Raw genomic sequence first — 19758 nt, 5'->3', positions numbered from 1 at the left:
ACAGAAACTGTGGTCGGACGCAAATCGGGGATCATCGGCGCTCGCTCAGTCGTTTAGTGTGAACTGCTGAAAGACGCTCGCCGAGTGGCCGCCAACTCATCGCAGACGACCGGCAGATATCTAGCATGTTTAATATCTAGCATGTTTAATATCTAGCCCAGTCGGCGACTGTGAGTCAACAGCAGCGTCTAGCTTCATACAACTTTACTACAACACTGTGTTTAAGTTATTGTGACAGCACTGGAGAAATAGTGCGATTGACTATATCTATGTTCACTGCAACGGAGAGATGAAATAATTCTGGCAATTTGGGACTATGGAGTGGTTAAACGGTAAAAAAAAAAATAATAATAACGAAAATGTGGAGTACATGTACGTTGTTTTTATTTTCTTCGTGGTGTTGCTGGTTCTCGCGAGTGTTTCATTTTCGTGTTCTCGTGTTTTTGGACGGCAGCCAGATGAGTCGGCGATTCCCCAGTCGTTTAATTCGTGAGCCCACGTCACCGATCAGTCATGTAGTGTGAAAGCCACAACAACTGAAAGACTTGCGATTACAGCACAACCAGTGTAGTGCGAACGGCACAAAAACCTGACGACTGAAAAGTCGTGTAGTGTGAACCTGGCTTTAGCTAGACAAGGGGGCCCTACAGTGGGAGGGGCCCAAGGCAATTGCCTAGCAACGCCTCTATGCAAAGACCGCCTCTGTCCACAGCATCGTTGGTTTGTCTTTAATTCACACGGACAATAAAGAAATTAAGCAAAGGAGAAGCAGTATATAACAAACTTAATACCATTTACATTTTAAGGATTTCCTAGAGTGGTTGGCTGCATTGATGGAACCTACATATGCTACCTATTCCAGCACCATTAGAACATGAAGGCGATTACATAAACAGAAAATCCATCCATAGCATTAATGTACAGGTACTAACCTTTATAATACTTAATGAATAATGTACTTATCTTTAATGGTAACAAAACTAATGTAGCTATTGCCACCAGCCACTTTCCCTCAAACTGGACATATATAGACTTACCTCCCCCTGACTATATCTCAGATTTGCCACCAGTCCAGAGACCAGTCCACCAGCCCTTTGGTGTTAAATCAGTGTAGTTAAATCAGTGTAATGCAGTGTAATAGTTAAATCATTGCAAACCCTAGTGTGATTATAGAACACTATGACGGCCTCCTTCATGGAGACAGAGGGTATCCCTGCCTGTCCTATAGGCCTACCTTATGACTCCCTATTCAGATCCTGCACCTGGACCACAGTCCCGCTACAATCAGGCCCACAGCAAAACCAGGGCAAGAATTTAAATGACCCTAGGAATCCTCGAGGCCAGGTTCCAGTGCCTGAAGGGGCTCAGAGTAACCCCTGATAGGGTGTGCCACATAATAATGGCATATGTGGTATTACACAACATTGCAACTATCCAGGAAGAGCGACAGCCTACCATCTTTGACATGCCCACAGATGAGGAACCTTACATGCATGTGGGTGACAACAGAGATGGTGGAGTTGTCAGAGACTCCATCTGCAATCACTGCTTTCCACATTAAATCATGCACCACCACCCACCCCACCCCACCATCCACCCTGTAACCTTTTAATATACATTACAGTCACATTCACTGTTATGTTTCATTATTTCATTTTTCTTGTAAATAAATATATTTTAGAATATATTTTAAGAATAAGATATACTTATATACAGCCATACCACTTTGTACTATATTCTTATACTTCATTTTTATCTGATGCCATGTGTGTTTCACACCACTCAGATTAGACCTGGAATCAGTAAGTGTTCAATTAAAAAATATTTAAAAACTCAATACAGTATTATAAAGGTGGAGAAAATAATAATATAATCGCACCCTTCTGCTAAATATAAAAATATCTTTTTCACTCACGCATTAACTCTGTTGGCAATTCTTTGACATGCTGACTGCCTTTCTCTAGCAGCTACCGCAGTATTACATTTACGTTTAATAATATCTAAATATTCTGCATACGCAGTCATTAATACTCCTAAGCTACAGTGGTGTGAAATACGATGCTCGGCTGATTTTCGCGTTTAAGTCCATGATAAATCCTATTTATCTGCGTTCCATTAAGAATGCCTTTTATAGTTACGCGTGAACGCGCTTCTGTCTGGGTCAACCTACTCAGAGTTGAGCGACCCTGATTACTTTAACTCCGATCAGCCGTTTTTGGAACCGAAAACTCTGAGTATGTCAGATCGGGGTAAGACAACTCAGAGTTCAGGGTTAAGTTTAGAGTTTGTTAACCCCGCTTTCTGGAATACCCCCCAGGATTACCACCACAATGACTTCCAAAGAGGGACTGAAACACAGGGAGTACAAGTACCAAACACATCAAGACCAACTAGAAACACCTGAGCTGAAAGCAAGGAAGGAGGGAAAGACAAGACAAGGTGAACAACAGAAGACACGGACTGGACTGACTGGGGAATGGATCTAAACAAGGTTACACTGAAGACACGGACTGGACTAACTGGGGAACGGATCTAAACAAGGTTACACAGAAGACATGGACTGGACTAACTGGGGAACGGATCTAAACAAGGTTACACAGAAGACACGGACTGGACTAACTGGGGAATGGATCTAAACAAGGTTACACAGAAGACATGGACAGGACTGACAGCAGGAGAGAACACCGACAGGGGTGTGACAGACAGAGGGAAAGCATAGAAACAGGGCGGGATAAACAGACGAGGAGAACACAGGCACATTGAACAGTACCGGAGTGACAGCTAGAGAGGGGGGCGTGGCCCTATGTGACTTGTATATTAACCATGCATATTTGCACAGGTTAACATTTAAATAAGTGTAAAATCTTTTTGTCTTATACTGTATATGTGTATGGTGTATAGTGGAAAGATATATATTTGGCTCTCTTGGCTTTATGTGTGGTATATATGTGCACTGTGTGAGTATTGGTGCATTTAAGCTATTTTTACTACTTGCCAATTAAACACGAGCATATGATCAAATGGTTTATATAATACACTGCTTTTTGTTGTATTCTCATATTTAGAGATACATGCTCATATGCTGCTTTATGGGAAACATTTGTAGGTGCAGTCATATGAAAAAGTTTGGACATCCCTATTCATCTTAATCGTTTGTTGTAATCAAAATTTGGGTTTTTGCAACAGCTATTTCAGTTTCATATATCTAATAACTGATGGACACAGTAATATTTCAGGATTGAAATGAGGTTTATTATACTAACAAAAAATGTGCAATATGCATTAAAACAAAATTTGACAGGTGCAAAAGTATGGGTACCCTTATCATTTTCTTGATTTGTATACTGCTAACTACTTTTTACTGACTTATTGAAGCACCTCATTGAGCTTTGAACTTCATAGCCAGGTGTATCCAGTCATGAGAAAAGGTATTTAAGATGGCCACTTGCAAGTTGTTCTCCTATTTGAATCTCCTCTGAATAGGAGATCATGATGGGCTTCTCAAAACAACTCTCAAAATGATCTGAAAACAAAGATTGTTCAACATAGTTGTTCAAGGGAATGATACAAAAAGTTGTCTCAGAGATTTAACCTGTCAGTTTCCACTGTGAGGAACATAGTAAGGAAATGGAAGACCATTTCACAGACCACCTCCAAAGAGCTGCAGCATCATCTTCCTGCAGATGGTGTCACTGTGCGTCGGTCAACAATACAGCGCACTTTGCACAAGGAGAAGCTGTATGGGAGAGTGATGCGAAAGAAGCCGTTTCTGGAAGCACGCCACAAACAGAGTCGCCTGAGGTATGCAAAAGCACATTTGTACAAGCCAGTTTCATTTTGGAAGAAGGTCCTGTGGACTGATGAAACAAAGATTGAGTTGTTTGGTCATACAAAAAGGTGTTATGCATGGTGGCAAAAAAACAGCATTCCAAGAAAAACACTTGCTACCCACTGTAAAATGTGGTGGAGGTTCCATCATGCTTTGGGGCTGTGTGGCCAATGCCGGCACCGGGAATCTTGTTAAAGTTGAGGGTCGCATGGATTCCACTCAGTATCAGCAGATTCTTGAGAATAATGTTCAAGAATCAGTGACCAAGTTGAAGTTACGCCGGGGATGGATATTTCAGCAAGACAATGATCCAAAACACCGCTCCAAATCTACTCAGGCATTCATGCAGAGGAACAATTACAATGTTCTGGAATGGCCATCCCAGTCCCAGACCTGAAGATCATTGAACATCTGTGGGATGATTTGAAGCGGGCTGTCCATGCTCGGCGACCATCAAACTTGACTGAACTGGAATTGTTTTGTAAAGAGGAATGGTCAAAAATACCTTTATCCAGGATCCAGGAACTCATTAACACCTACAGGAAGCGACTAGAGGCTGTTATTTTTGCAAAAGGAGGATCTACTAAATATTAATGTCACTTTTCTGTTGAGGTGCCCGTACTTTTGCACCTGTCAAATTTTGTTTTAATGCATATTGCACATTTTCTGTTAGTACGATAAACCTCATTTAACACTGGGAAGGCCAACGCTACGAAAAAAGTCGCAAGGAAAATCAGCCGCCGAGTAGCCCACTTCCCCGCTGTGAAGAGATTAGTGCCCTTTGTCTTGCTAAAGATATGTGCGTGTTTGAAGCGCCGACCCCCGCTCTCCTTTGCAAGGAAATTCAGCCCGGCCAGTGCATCTGTATATCACAGCTCCAAGAAGCAATTCAAAAGTTACAATCTATCTTTCTTTATAGCGCGAAGATAATTATTCATATGCTGAATAGGAATGAATCCTTTGGTTTGAATCGCGCTAAACATTCTAAGTGAAATAAATCCTCGCGTTGTTTTTGTATTAGGCGTACGTGCTGTGCAATTTTCTCAAGGCAAACCAGACACAGACTAGCCAGTTTTATATGTTTCATTCGCATTTTATGCTTACATCATCGCACTAAAGAATAAACTACAATAATGTGCTCGTTGTAGGCATACGTGTTGTGCGATTTTCACAAGGCAAACCAGACAATGACTAGCCCATTTTATGAGTGTCAAGCGCCGACCACCGCTCTCCTTTCCAAGGAAATTCAGCCTGGGCAGTTCATCTGTATATCACAGCTTCAAGAAGCAATTCAAACGTTACAATCTATATTTCTTTATAGCGCGAAGATAATTATTCATATGCTGAATAGGAATGAATCCTTTGGTTTGAATCGCGCTAAACATTCTAAGTGAAATAAATCCTCGCGTTGTTTTTGTATTAGGCGTAAGTGCTGTGCAATTTTCTCAAAGCACACCAGACACAGACTAGCCAGTTTTATGTTTCATTCGCATTTTATGCTTACTTCATCGCACTAAAGAATAAACTACAATAATGTGCATGTAGTAGGCATACGTGTTGTGCGATTTTCACAAGGCAAACCAGACACTGACTAGCCCATTTTATAAGTTTCAAGCGCCGACCACCGCTCCATTTCCAAGGAAATTCAGCCTGGCCAGTTCATCTGTATATCACAGCTTCAAGAAGAATAAACAATCCATTTGTAGTAAGCATACGTGTTATGTGATTTTGTATGTGTTTCATATGTTTTTTATGCTTACACTAAAGAATAAACAATGCGTTGGCGGTACGTGTAGTGCGATGGCAAATTCACAGAATCGTGCTGCAGAGTAAACAAATATACATTTTGAATCCACTACAAACTTGTAAGATACCAGTCAATCTGTGTACCTATATTTTTTGTAATGTAACATACTTGCACATTGTGTTAGAGTTTGAGTATATACGCGATTTACAGAAATAATGCCGGTAATAGAACCGTTGTAAAAGTTTTATACACACACACACCCCACCCAGTAATAACAACAATAAAGATATTCTTGCCTTAGCAATGACAGGGTAAAACAAATGTGTGATGCAGAACAACAATATTTTTATTAGAAAAATAGAAATCTCATTTGAAATACAGCCAAGTGCGCTTTGAGCATCCCGCAAGCTAACAGTTGCTACATATCCATGGCCCATCCTTTCTACATTTTCGACAGGTGTACTTGGCGCACACAGCACACCGCTCCGAGCTGTGATTCCTGTTGCAGTGTATCTGCACCTGGCACTGTGTCGTCTTTCCAGGAGCAGGTGGAGGTCGTTGCTTTTTCGCCATTGTCTTTTCCTGTAAGAATCGACGCCGAAGTTCCTCAGCAAGAGCATGTAAAAAGTCTCTTCTGCTCTCCGTGGACCTCGTGCATGTCGTATACAAAACATGTGCATTCATCGCTGCCAAGTCCAGCATGTTGTAGAACACTGCAACAGGCCACCTGCGTGTTCCTGCGCGGACCGTATACCCACGCACCTTCTGGTCCATGATATCCACACCGCACTGCAAAGAAGAAACATAAAAAAGTTATGTTACATTATAAACATTATAATCATTTTGTCTGACATATATGACATAAAAATTCAATAATGTGACATTATTTATCATCATATACGCATACCTTCATGCTGTTGTAGTCCGTGATCGTGTTTGGTTTCCTTTTGCGGCCTTCGGAGATCGTGACTTGTTTGTGCATTGTGCTGAGAATGCAGACTGCCTTGTTTTTTTTTGGAGCATACGCTGTCAGTATGGCACTTCCTGATGTGTACACATGTGTGGAGAATTCCTCACGTCCCTTGGTGTTTTTTGCTGGAGGAGGAATTTCTCTTCTGATCTTATTGATTGTCCCAAGCAGAGCTGTGTTGCATGCAAGCAGTCTGTTGGCCAGAGACAGGGATGTGAAGTAGTTGTCAGTGGTGACGGTTCTGCCCTTGTCCAGATATGGTTCCATGAGTTTCATGACGACATTCTCAGACAGTCTTTCTCCCTTGGGACGACTGGGGTCCTTTCCTAAATATGGAAGAGCATTGCACATATACTTGGTCTTCAAATCAGCAGCAATCCAAAACTTTATGCCAAACTAGTCAGGTTTTGTAGCGATGTATTGCAGGAAAGGACAGCGGACCTTGGTTGGAAAGAGCTGCTCATCAACGGTGATGTGTTGTCCTGGCGTGTAACACAGAGTGCAGTTACGTACAAAACATTGCCAGATGTCCGAGATTGCAGCAAATCTGTCGCTCTTTACACGTTCCGCACGGGTGTCCTTGTCATCGAAGCGCAAGTACCGCATGATTTCTTTGTAGCGGTCACGCGACATCGTGTCCTTGATTGCAGGCACAGCGTATTTCTTAGACCAACAATCGGCCACCGCTCCAACCGGGCAGAGTATTGCCCGCAGAAAAAGCACTGCGATGAAAGCCATCAACTCGCTGACAGACAGGTTCCAGCTCTGATCCGCTCTGTGGGCTTCATGGACCGTGCAGTGTGTGATTGTCCTCAGCATCTCTATGTCGATCAAACACAGAAAGCTCTGCAACCTGCTTGTGATTCTGCGCTGTAGAAGTAAAATAAAAATCATATCACTTGTATGTAAAAAAATAGGAAATATAATATAATTTTTTTTTTCATCTTTACATCTACAAAAGAGGAAATATAGTTGGCCATCCGTGATAACATTACTTATATGTAAAAAAAAGAAGAGGAAATATAATATAAATATATTTATAAAATATAACAAAGAGGAAATATAGCTGGCCAAATTCAGTTCAATGCTTTTTCCTATGTACATCCGTGATAACATTACTTATATGTAAAAAAAGAGGAAATATAATATAAATATATTTATAAAATATAACAAAGAGGAAATATAGTTGGCCAAAATCAATTCAATGTTTTTTCCTATGCACTACACTACAACATGCACTACAGTTTCATCTATACAAAAGAGGAAATATAGCTGGCAAAATTCACCTCTGTACTTTTCTTGTATACATCTACGAAAAGAGTTTTTTACATTACCTTGGCATGCTCTGTAGGTCCTTCGGTCTCACTGAACGTAAAAGTGGTGCTGCCGTGTCCAAGACTTCTTACAACATCAGTCTTTTCCCAAGCGGTTCCATCTTTTGCGTTTATGTTCGTTGCAGGCTTACTGACATCCTTAGCAACAGAACGCTTCTTTCGTGGAGGGCTACGGTTTTCTTCATCCGATTGTCCACTCGTATCTGCGCCAGTTGAAAGTGCCAGATCGGAGTCTTCAGCACTAAAACAAAGTTCCTCTCCTCCGTCGGAATCATAGTCATCCATTGCGTTCAGAAGAGCCAAAGCTTGCAAAGGAGTGTAAATCCTCTTGTGTGCCATCGTAGTGTCCGTGTCTTCTTCGCAGAACAAGAAAAATATATGAAATGACTCACCTGTGTTTGTGTGTCCGTTTTTATCCCAGCTTGGAGAAGACCACACCCCACCCATCTTCAACAAGTGTAAATTGTGAACCTTCACGGCGGCTGATGCAAAGGCGCTAATGACATGCGTATCGATACCCGCTAATCACTAACCGATACTTGCGCATTTCCATTTCTTTATATCTGATGGATGAATAGATGTATAGATGAATGGATAATCAGTCAGTCTCTGAGTTAAAATTTAATTTAATTGTTCTGTAATTATCTGGAATTACGTGGAAAAACAAAATTTTTATATAAGTAGTGCTGTTTCATAAAAGCAGAACAACATAAATAACATGTAGGCTACAATGCCTATATTTGACTTTCTCTAAATATCTATATACAGATAGAATATATATAATTTTTATGATATTTCAGAGATTATTTTGTGGCATTTCCTGTCTATGTAGCAGTGCAAATTATATATATTCTCTACCTGTAAATTGGTGCTGTTTCGTAACGGACGAATTGCAGAAATAACATGCATACAATGTTTGATTCTGTCTAAATATCTAGATACGGATAGAATATATATAATTTGTACTGATTGATTTCGATTTTTACTTAATTTTAGATAATACTTGGATAGTATAAAACAAATAACTTCTAGCACATACGCCTACTACAAGTACAACGTTTATTCTTTAGCGCGAAGATTTATTTCAGTTAGAATGTTCAGCGCGGGGTCGGCGCTTCAAAGGAAGCGTAAAATACGTATGAAACACATATAAAATGGGCTAGTCAGTGTCTGGTTTGCCTTGTGAAAATCACACAACACGTATGCCTACTACAAATACAATGTTTATTCTTTAGTGCGAAGAAGTAAGCATGAAATGTTTTTGAAACACATAAAATGGGCTAGTCAGTGTCTGGTTTGCCTTGTGAAAATCGCACAACACGTATGCCTACTACAAATACAACGTTTATTCTTTATCGCGAAGATTTATTTCAGTTAGAATGTTTAGCGAGATTCAAACCAAAAGATTAATTCCTATTCATCATAGGAATAATTACCTTCGCGCTATAAAAAAAAAGATAGATTCACGGGTTGTAACTTTCGAATTGCTTCTTGAAGCTGTGATATACAGATGAGCTGGTTTTCTGTGGAAAGGAGAGCGGGGGTCTGCGCGGTTTGCCTGCGAAACTCCTCGTACTTTTAGCCATATTAGTGTTTGACCTGCTGCCTCAGTGCTCCGCATTTGCATAATAAAAGGATGGCTAATTGCTAGCAAGAAGGAGGGGTGATGTCCTGGAGATCCTGAAATTTCAGTCTTGCTAGTGTTAAAGAAGAAGTAACGTCTGTGAGAGCCAAAATTCTTACTGGTTGATAGGTGATCAAATACTTATTTCACACAATAAAATGGAAATTAATTATTTAAAAATCATACAATGTATTTTTCTGGATTTTTGTTTTAGATTCCATCACTCACAGTTGAAGAGTACCTGTGATATAAATTACAGTCTTCTACATGCTTTGCAAGTGGGAAAACCTGAACAATTAGCAGTGTATCAAATACTTGTTCTCCCCACTGTATGTGTGTGTCTGTGTGGAGTCTGCTCCATCTGCCCCTCTGCTCCATCTACCCCTCTGCTCCATCTGCCCCATCTGCCCCTCTGCTCCATCTGCTCCATCTGCCCCTCTGCTCCATCTACCCCTCTGCTCCATCTGCCCCATCTGCTCCATCTGTCCCATCTGCCCCTCTGCTCCATCTGCCCCAACTGCCCCTCTGCCCAATCTGCCCTTCTGCTCCATCTGTTCCATCTGCCCCATCAGCCCCTCTGCTCCATCTGCCCCATCTGCTCCATTATACATTATATGTGTGCATAGATGTATGTATGTGTGTGTCTGTGTGGTGTATATGTGTGTGACTGTGTGGAGCAGTGACTGGATATATAATGGACAGTATGTCGCCGTTGACTCCCATTGTGAACTTTTGAAGCCACCAAGATGGCCGCACGGACACCGCCATCTTGGATGCACTTGTGCAGTAGATGAAAATTGGAGCCAGAGCATGCGCATTAGAACCGGTAGGCAGGACAGTATCTCCGCCAGAGACCGTATCTCCGCCCCGACATTCGTTAGGATACACCCACCAGTATAGAAACTTTTGACGTTTTACAAAATAAACAAAGGTAAAAGGTTTTAATACTGCTGTCGAGAGTTTTGCTGTCGAGAGTTTTGATGTTGAGCGCGTTCATGTTTGAGCGTCTGGTATTAGATGTCAACCAACGCAGCTATTAACTGTCAATCACCTTATCGCCACACCCCTTTAAATAACACTTAATAACTTCTATGAAATCTGTTTATCATAGAGAAAAACACTGGGAGAGATACTAACACAATGGGGTGTTATAGAATTGACAAAATATAATTGCTCAAAAAACTTATTTTACATGTAATAAAAATTCAAAGTTTCTCGTCCAGCCCATTCACTTACATGGGAATGGGCGGGGTTAAAAGTTGTACTGCAGCCAGCCACTAGAGGGCAGCTGACTCACGGAGGCTTCACTTTTCACTCGTGTCGTCCAGTCCACTTATATATACAGTCTCTGGTGTGGAGTGGGTATGAGAGGGATGTATGCATGTGCGTGTGTGGGGGGAGGTGGAGAGACATTCAAAAATAACTGTGACTATATCTCTGCTTGTCTGAGGGGAGAAGCCTTGTTTAATGTGAATTGCACCCTCCAAACAAACGGTCGTAGTTTGGGACATATTTAACTTATCGCTTAATCAAAGAGATTGTATGAGAGAGGAAACCTTGCTGATGATTTTGGTGTAATTGTGTGTGGTTTGACCCAATACTGTCTGAGTTATGACAAGTTAAACACAGAGGCAAATTGTGAAAAAGCCAATTCTGATTTTGAGAAATTAACATGGGAATTAATAGTGGTTTAACAATTGCAGTTTTAAAAATATTAGGGAATTCTCCCAGTTGCAGAGACTGATTAACAATCGTTAGAAATTTAACTCAGAATCTGCTTGAAGAAGCATGTTGGTAGGGTCCAGTTCACATGTAGAGGATTTTAGTGATGAAATCACATCAAGTAGTGTTACCATGTCAACTTCTTGGAAATAAGACATATTAAAGTTAGGCTGAGTAACTGATATAAGGGTTGATAGACTATTAGTGCTTGTTGCTATGTTCCAGAGTTGTATAGTAATAAAGTGGATCTACTTAACTACTGTACTTAAGTACTAAAATGCTCTATCTGTACTTTACTGGAGTATTATTTTTTTCTCCTACTTCCACTTTTACTTCACTACATATTTTCCATCAGTTTAATACTTTTACTCCAATACATTTTTTACGTGCTGTATAGTTACTCGTTACAATTATAAACATGTTAGCTGGCGCTGTCACCGGGTCAAGCGATCAGGCTGTTTTATGAGAAAACTGCGCATGCTCCGGTCGCGTCTCATTTACTCTGCTGCTGCCTTCACTGAACATTTGCGCTTCATAATCTAGGTTCACTTGACACGTCATGACTGCCGCAAGGATCCACGTGGCAAAAATTACGCAGTCGCGGTGGCTCCGCGCATGTGCGTTGGCCACGCACACAGTCGCATCGCGAGGTTGTGCACCTCTTGATTTTTGTGCGTGCGAAATTACAAGGTGGAATTCATGCACTTTGAAGGTCCATTTTCAGTATTTTCCAGCACTTTCAGCTTAATTTACATATTTATACAAATACACATATACTCGAAATTATTCCAAATAATTTGCTTTTTATCTCATTAAAAGAGATGGTGCCGTGTTTGGTAACAGCAGAAGAGCTTGTTGGCGTTTTAATGTACACATATTGGTACCTTCCACACCTTCAACATCGAGTGATCAATTAAAATCCTAGAAAGCATTTCTGCAAAATCTGTATGTAGTCTCGGAGGATGATAGATAACAATCAAAAGAACTGAATAAGTACTGTACTTCAATTAATTTAGCTATTATAAAAGACTTGTTTGTGAGTGAGTGGACATTTAGTAAGGAGACTTTGAAGACTTGATGTGTTTGATCAGCATAGCTTACATCACTTGTGCATTTCACCGGAATCAAATTTTGTTTGTTACAATATTTTCTTCTAATTACATTTTTATTTCAGAGCCATGCCACCGGCTATTTAAAATAACTGGAATGTAAGACTAACTAGGAGCATGGGTTCCAGTGTGTCAGACCTGGTGTATGATGATGCATTAATGCATCAGTATATAGGGGATGAAGTACAAAAACAACAAGATCCACAATGCTTTGGTGCAACTCTAGCTAGGAAACAGGAAGAAGATGTACTTAGCAGACTTGACACACATTTACTGTACTGCAGCGTAGAGGCTACACGGTGAAATGTACCTGAATAAGAAAACTGCAGCAGTGCATTAACTAATCATGCATTGTACAGGCAGCACACACTGGGTGGGTTACTGACCCAGGGGGAGATCACTCACAGCATCACTGTATTTTTATGTAATACTGAGAGACTAAAATGATGGGCACAAAGGTCCAAAGAATGTTTCATACCATGTGTGTTTTAAGCAACTATGTCATGGTTAATGAACACTATGGAATTTCTCTGTCATTATGAATTGAACATAAACTATGTTACCATGAGATGCTCTGACTTCACTTACTCTGATTTGTGCTGTGTTGCTTTCTTGTGTTCAGCTCATTTTGTGTGTTCACGGTCGCCTCCTGTGGCATATTAGTGACCAAGATCACAACAATGTCCAAGTGTAGGATGGGTGGGGGGGAACAGACGGCGGTCATGACCGTTATACTCAGTAACAGAGCAAAGCAGCACAGGCCTTCATTTAAGGATACTTCTTTCATCATTTAGCAGAAACATTTAGTCTAAAGTCATGACTTACAGGCTATGTAAACATTGCAAAAAAGTGTTAAAACAGTTAAAGATTAATCTGATCTGCACATGAACTGCAGAGACTGTTTTTCTGTTCACACACGTTTGATGGAAAGGGAAGGAGAGAGTTAGAAGATTTGGACTTGGGGGGGGGGGGGGGGGGGTGTTGATTCCCGTGAACTGAACAGACAGAAAAGGGGAAGTAAACCAATTCTGCTTGTGTGCAGTCAGACTCCAATAATCTGATACACACACAGACCACACCCTGCACTGCACACATCAAATATGATAAAACTGAGGTTTACACCACAAAATGTAAGTATATAACCAAAAGAATCCTGTGAGGAACTGTGCTATCAAAACTATGACATATATCATCAGAATGTAGCAACCAAAATAATCAGCACAGAAAGATAAAAGTATATCTGATCTAATGTTTTATAAACTGCTATATTTATTCAAGGCTTGGTACTGATCTTGGTACTGATCTTGGTACTGATCTTGTCTAACTTTGGGAAATTTCGATTTCTAGTTTTACTGAAGTCATGGACTGTGGATCCAGAATCCTGTTTCTGATCATCCTGTTGCATAATGCAGGTTTGATTTCTATGTCTTAATGCACTGGATTCTATGATTTTGATGTTTGATTTTCACAAGTTATAAACCCATATCAGATTTAATCAAAGATTAGATTATCTTTATGTGTCAAGGAGCATATCTTCAATGATGAAAGTCATAAAAAGTACAGATAAAGCCTAAATGTCCATATATTGATGTTGTTCATCATGCTGCTTTAAGGTTTAATACTAATTGCAAGATGTCCATTCATCATTGTGAATTATATTCTCGAACTGGTTGGTCTGTATTGGTGATTCGAAGGGCGTGTCATTTGCATACTTTTATTTCTAAGGCAATATTGGGAATTTTGCCTGCGTATCTCTCCACTTTAGTTACTCTGAGAAATGTTCATTCCTATTCTGTCCATTCTCAAGATTATCTGTTGCTCTCTGTCCCTTTTGCCCAAATGGACCTGGGTAAAAGGGCTTTTGTCTACTCTGCACATCATACATGGAACTTGGTAATCTCTCTGAACATTTTTAAATCCAATCTGAGGCCGATTCCATGACATGCACGTGTCATAAGGTGTTTGAATAATATTTGTCTTATGTGTAAAATGCAACTGTGTTATGTGTTTGCTGCCCTTTTGGCTCGGTCTCCCTTGAAAAAGAGATGTTCAAACTCAACGGGATATTTCCTGGTAAAATAGAGTTGAAATAAATAAATAAAAATACAAATTTGTGTGTTTACTTAAACAAATTTTATCATAGTGCCAGTTTAATTGTTCATAAAGTGTTTTGTCTATTTTGAAAAAGAAACTAAATGATAAAAAAGATTAGGCCTAATAGTCCTCTGGGAAAGATTCACATTTTATTAAATTAAAAGTGAGAATCATACTTACGCAATCTCTTACCCAATCCCTCCTTTTTCCTGTTTCAGCATCTCAGGGTCAAATGGTCACTGTGACGTGTTATCCACAGGCTGTTTGTGCACTGCAGGGTTCACAGCAGTCAGTGAGGTGCTATTACCAAAGGGACATCACAAAGGTCTTCTGGTTCAGCCCCAAACAGAAAGATAAATGGAGGAATGAGGACCATCCAGAGGATTTAGTGTTAGACTCAGACTACGCAGGGCGTGTGAGCTACACTGAGACCCCAAGAACCAGCTCAACTCTTACAATAACAGACCTGAGAGAGAGAGACTCAGGAGAATATCACCTCATGCTTTTTACAGGAACAGGAGAGAAATATCACAGCTCAACAGCAGTCAGGCTAACAGTTTCAGGTAACAGAGAAGCTAACTGCAGTCTATTTCACATATTTTAGTATTTATGGATCAAACATATTTGTTGTTACATCACACCACCAAAACAAATTTTTAAGTAAGAACAGCAGGTCTGCTGCAGCCGTGCTGGTAAATTCACAGGCAGAGCACTCAGACTCCTTGACAGCTCTACTGTAGGCCCCCGTTTATCCTGTCAAACATTGACATTATACTGACAGTACCAAGATCAGCTCTTATTGTTCAGAATGGGTTTCCTCTTTTGTGTGTTTGTTCACCTGTTGATTGGTAATGTAATGAAGGGTGCTGTTTTTGGACTTGAAAATTAATTCTGGTCTGCCAAGTCCTTCATACATTCTGAACTGAATGAGGGAAACCTGTTTTGCTTCTTAACGGATAACATGCATAAAAAGTGTCCATTAAACATCACAAAGGTGCAGAAGGCTTTGAGATGCATGTCCGCTGTTCCAGATGCCAGCCGTCAGGCCGTCACCTGCATCTTCTTTCAGCCCTGCAGGTGAAGATGGCCCCTGACCTCCTGAAGTGGAATGGAGAGAGATTATCTCTCACCTGCAGCCCATCCTGCAAACTGGCCTCTAACACATATATCTACTGGTACAAAAATGAACAATATCACAAAACATCATACTATACAAATGATCCTCTTGTCCTCTCTGGTGCTAATGAAGGCAGATACTCCTGCTCTGTTGCTGATCATGACGACATCCGCTCAACTGTAGCATGTGTGTGATTTCACCACATCCTGAAACTCCAATAATTTCAGTGTGTATAATTCATTCTGTAGATTCAGTACACATCTAACAGTAACACTTACACCTTGGCTTTCACAGGTGTGTCTAGGGAGGTCTGTTGGAGTGTGAGCTACACAGACAGAAGAGTGTGTGTTGTGGAGGGATCATCAGTGGAGTTTCCCTGCACTTACTCACATCCCAGTGATGAGAAAGTTAATCACACATTCTGGTTTTATGTTCGTCCTAAAGAGGATCCACAGGACCTGAGTCTGGAAGAACAGTTTGCTGGTCGAGTGGAGTTTGTTGGAGATAAAGAGAGAAGCTGCACTCTAAGAATCAGAGATCTGAGGAAGAGTGATTCTGGAGAATATCGCTTTAGATTCAGCACTAAAGGGGGAGAGAAATTCAGTGGTAAACCAGGAGTCATTCTGAATGTTACAGGTAACTGCACATACCAGGGCAGTTATTATCTTTTGTCAACTGAATCTACTCCTATACTTAACAATAAGGTATTGTTAATGTAATGATAACAGTATTATACTGATGTTATTATACAGATCTACAGGTGAGAGTGAGCTCCACCCCAGTATCAGAGGGACAGTCAGTAACACTGGGCTGCAGCACCACCTGCACTCTGTCCTACAACCCCACCTACATCTGGTACAAGAACGGACAGCGTGTAACCCACAACCCCACCAAACACAACAAACTCTACCTGGAGTCAGCAGACAGTGGGGATGGACTCCAGTATGCATGTGCTTTAGGAGGTAACACCGTTGTTCTGCATGCTGTAAATACACCAGAAAACAAAAGGTTCCAGTGTAAATCAGCTATGTGCATTTACCACAAAGACTGAAAGAAAATATGTATAACAGGACGGGGTTTGGTGTGTGGAGGTGAGGGGGCGTGCAGGAATGTTTGCTTAGCAGAGCCAGTCTGGGGAGTTCGTAGAGGTGGATTCATACGTAAGTGGTATAAAAGGAAGTCAAACATAAGAGAAACTGAGACGTGAAACTGAGTCCACTTCCACTGTCTGGAGTCATCCTGAGAGCTGTAGCAAGTATTGTGCCATCACTGTGCCACTGAGAAACACAGGGGTTGGTGGGCAGAAATAGAACATGACAAATGAAGAAAACAAAGAAAGGAACAACAAACCAACCAAACGGTTTGCTGTTTGTGTGGACTACAATGCAGAGCTCAGCAGACGTGCACTGTTGGTGCTTATTTGGCCAGTGAGCCTAGGAGCTCCTGTTCTCCTAGCACACTATTTATGCCCCCTGGTGGTTGCCAGTAGTGTTGGCGTGACTCTTAAACTATGACAATAAAATACAATTAAATGTATTTTGCAGTGCTGATGTTTGTTGTAAAAAAGTTTAGAATTTTTTTTACAAATTCTTTGTTATTCATTATAAGCTGGTGTATTGTTGTGTATTGTTGTATTGTATTGGTGTATTTGGTGATTTAACTATAAATATTAAATCAATGTTATAGTCAATACAGTATATAATCTTGCCTTGCCTTATTATAACCATCTCAATATCCAGAGGAGAGTACAGTGTTACAAGTCACTGTGGGCATGGCCATCGGTCTGGCTCTACTACTGATCATGGGAGCTCTGTGGGTGTGGTATGTGAAATTTGAACATATTAATTGTGCTCTGAACGTCAACCTCACTGAAACGCTTATGTTTATTAACTCATGTTGGTTGGTTCTTTCTCAGGAAGAAAAAATCCACCTCAGATGAAAAACACAGGAGCTCTGAAGTTAATGGACAGGTAAGTAGTTGAAGAGATGGTCTGAAGCATCATGGGTCATGATTCCTTTTTTTATTGCTCTCTTTTCCTGACTCACTGTCTTTCCCTTCCTATCTCTCTTACTCTTAGCATGATACTTCTCATGTGTATGATAACGTCCCAGCTGTGGCTCTAACCTCTGACTCGAGTCGAGATGCAGCATGTGATGATGAGAACAACCTTCACTACTTCAGCATACATTTCCCACATTCCCAAGCACAGGAAGTGTCTCCTACAACCCCCAAACTTCACCATAACTCTTTAGAGGAAGAGACAGAAGTTCAGTATGCTTCTGTGACCTTCAACTGACACCACTGCCAAACAGTGAGCAAATCATGCCATTATACCGACATAACATTCGGTTTAATTAATTACTGAATTAACAAGCAATTAATCCGTTTTACATGCTCATCTAAAGGCTTGTTCATCTCATGTTCCACAGGCCATTGTCAGCTGAAACAGCTAATGACAGCCCTGAGACCTACAGCCTTATACATAAACCCTCCACATGAACAATTGAACAGCCTCACTTTGAGCTCTAGGGAACTTTTATCCAGGGCTTAAGCCCCAGGGGTTCCAGCTGAGCCATGAAATGGTTTTCCTCTAGATCATTAATAATTAATGTCAGCCTGTTCTTTTGCCCCTCATCATTGTCAGCACCTGGGTCTAGTTAAGTTTCATTGTTTAGTTCCTTATTTAAACCCTATGTTCCGTCTTCCTGGTTGCCTGCCCTTAGCAAAAATAAGTTTATTCAAGTGTACTATGAGCATACTTATTTTTTACTAAAACTGAGAAAGTATACTATACTTTTTATAAACTATATTTTAGACACTTAAGAATAGTATAGTGAAGTATACTTGGCTTATACTGAATAGTATAAACAGAAGTCTAAGACTAAGTACATTAATACTTATACTTTAGTATACTTTTTACATCTTCCTGCCACAAAGTACTAATACTTACTATATCTTGCTCCAAGTGCATAATAAGGTCAAGTCATTGACTCATGCTTAACTCTTTTTTACAGTGCACTGTAAAAAAGAAAAAAGTTGAGAACTCAAAATTTCAAGGCAACTTACTGCACTCGATTTTTGAGTTTTGATCCCAACTCAAACTCTTAAGTTTTTAAGAAATTCACTCAGTTAAGCCAACGTATTATTTCTTGTTCCAATTATTTATTTTTCACAGGTATATAAACTTCAGATTTTAAGTATTGCCTACAAATAATTCCAAATGATTCAAGTTATGCTACCTTACTATATCTTGTTCAGATAATTTATCTTGCCCATGTATATGAACCTCAAAATGTAAGTTACACACCAAGAGTTCCAAATTTTTAAAAGTTGTGCAAACTTATTATATTGTGGTGTAGGAGAAAGAAGCCGCAGACAAATCCTATCTTATCAAGAACAGAGGTTTTTCTACCCTGGCAAGAAAATTTGCAAACTCAAGGCCTTCAATAGCTTGGCCTTGAACATGGGGGAGGTCATGAAGACGGCAACGTTACACATACATGGAGGGGTAATTCGGATAATGCACATGTACATTAAAAAAATGGATCGGGGTGACTTAACTAATAACACACAATTAATAAATCATTAAAACACTATACAGACATAAACACCACATAATACGCATAACAGGGCCGGAGCTGCAAGGGCTCATGGGTAATGACGTCACCCCCGACGCTACAATATCTTGTTCAGATAATGTATATTTCCATACCTGTCAAGTGTCCCGTTTTGGCCGGGAAAGTCCCATATTTTACCGCTCTGTCCCGGCATCATCCCGTATTTTTATTTTCCCGTATTTTCAGTTTTCAAATTTTATTTTTTTTAAAGCATTCATGTGCCGCTCCAAACAGAATTCTGTCACTAGCCTCGCGAGAACTGCTACCCAGACTACTGCAGGTGGCAGTTCTCGCGAGGCTAGTGACAGAATTCTGTTTGGCGCGGCACATGAATGCTTTAAAAAAATACCAATTGAAAACTTGCGGGTTTAGTCACATTTGTAGTTCAAAACATATTTGAGGTGTTTTTCTTCACTTTTTGCCACTCCAAAGATGTTTTCGTCTCTCCTACATCCTCGATTGCAGCTATATTCAAATAACCGATTATGCAAATTACACGATGCGCAATACGCGATTACGTCAGATACGGGAAATGTCTCGTATTATTAAATACAAAACTTGACAGGTATGTATTTCACATGTACATAAATCTCT

At 40.3% G+C, this 19758-nt stretch overlaps 1 protein-coding gene across 3 annotated transcripts; it reads left to right on the top strand.

Annotated features, from left to right (window-relative positions):
- The first annotated feature begins 13363 nt into the window (after positions 1–13363).
- On the top strand, positions 13364–19422 carry LOC143524933 (sialoadhesin-like). 3 transcript variants are annotated; one of them, XM_077018366.1, is made up of 10 exons: positions 13364–13465; positions 13683–13747; positions 14648–14992; positions 15499–15732; positions 15841–16182; positions 16299–16508; positions 17286–17367; positions 17462–17516; positions 17625–17858; positions 17977–19422. In XM_077018366.1, the coding sequence occupies exons 2-9, from the start codon at positions 13696–13698 to the stop codon at positions 17841–17843; spliced, it is 1539 nt and encodes a 512-aa protein (XP_076874481.1). In that variant the 5' UTR covers positions 13364–13465; positions 13683–13695; the 3' UTR covers positions 17844–17858; positions 17977–19422. The 3 variants fall into 3 exon arrangements, with proteins under 3 accessions (XP_076874481.1, XP_076874646.1, XP_076874564.1); XM_077018449.1 differs by having other exon boundaries at positions 13394–13465; positions 13683–14293; XM_077018531.1 differs by lacking the exons at positions 14648–14992; positions 15499–15732 and having other exon boundaries at positions 15991–16182.
- The last annotated feature ends 336 nt before the right edge of the window (positions 19423–19758 follow it).

This window comes from Brachyhypopomus gauderio, chromosome 1, assembly GCF_052324685.1.
Source record: "Brachyhypopomus gauderio isolate BG-103 chromosome 1, BGAUD_0.2, whole genome shotgun sequence".
NCBI lineage: Eukaryota > Metazoa > Chordata > Actinopteri > Gymnotiformes > Hypopomidae > Brachyhypopomus > Brachyhypopomus gauderio.
Note: the sequence above shows the minus strand (reverse complement) of the source record. Positions and strands in the feature narration are given on the sequence as shown.

Excerpts from the sequence above, each read along its gene's own strand:
- LOC143524933 (XM_077018366.1), top strand. The coding sequence starts at position 13,696 with ATGGACTGTGGATCCAGAATCCTGTTTCTGATCATCCTGTTGCATAAT. Across the intron at positions 13,748-14,647 it reads CATCCTGTTGCATAATGCAG|CATCTCAGGGTCAAATGGTC; the intron begins GTTTGATTTCTA and ends TTCCTGTTTCAG. Across the intron at positions 14,993-15,498 it reads AGTCAGGCTAACAGTTTCAG|CCCTGCAGGTGAAGATGGCC; the intron begins GTAACAGAGAAG and ends ATCTTCTTTCAG.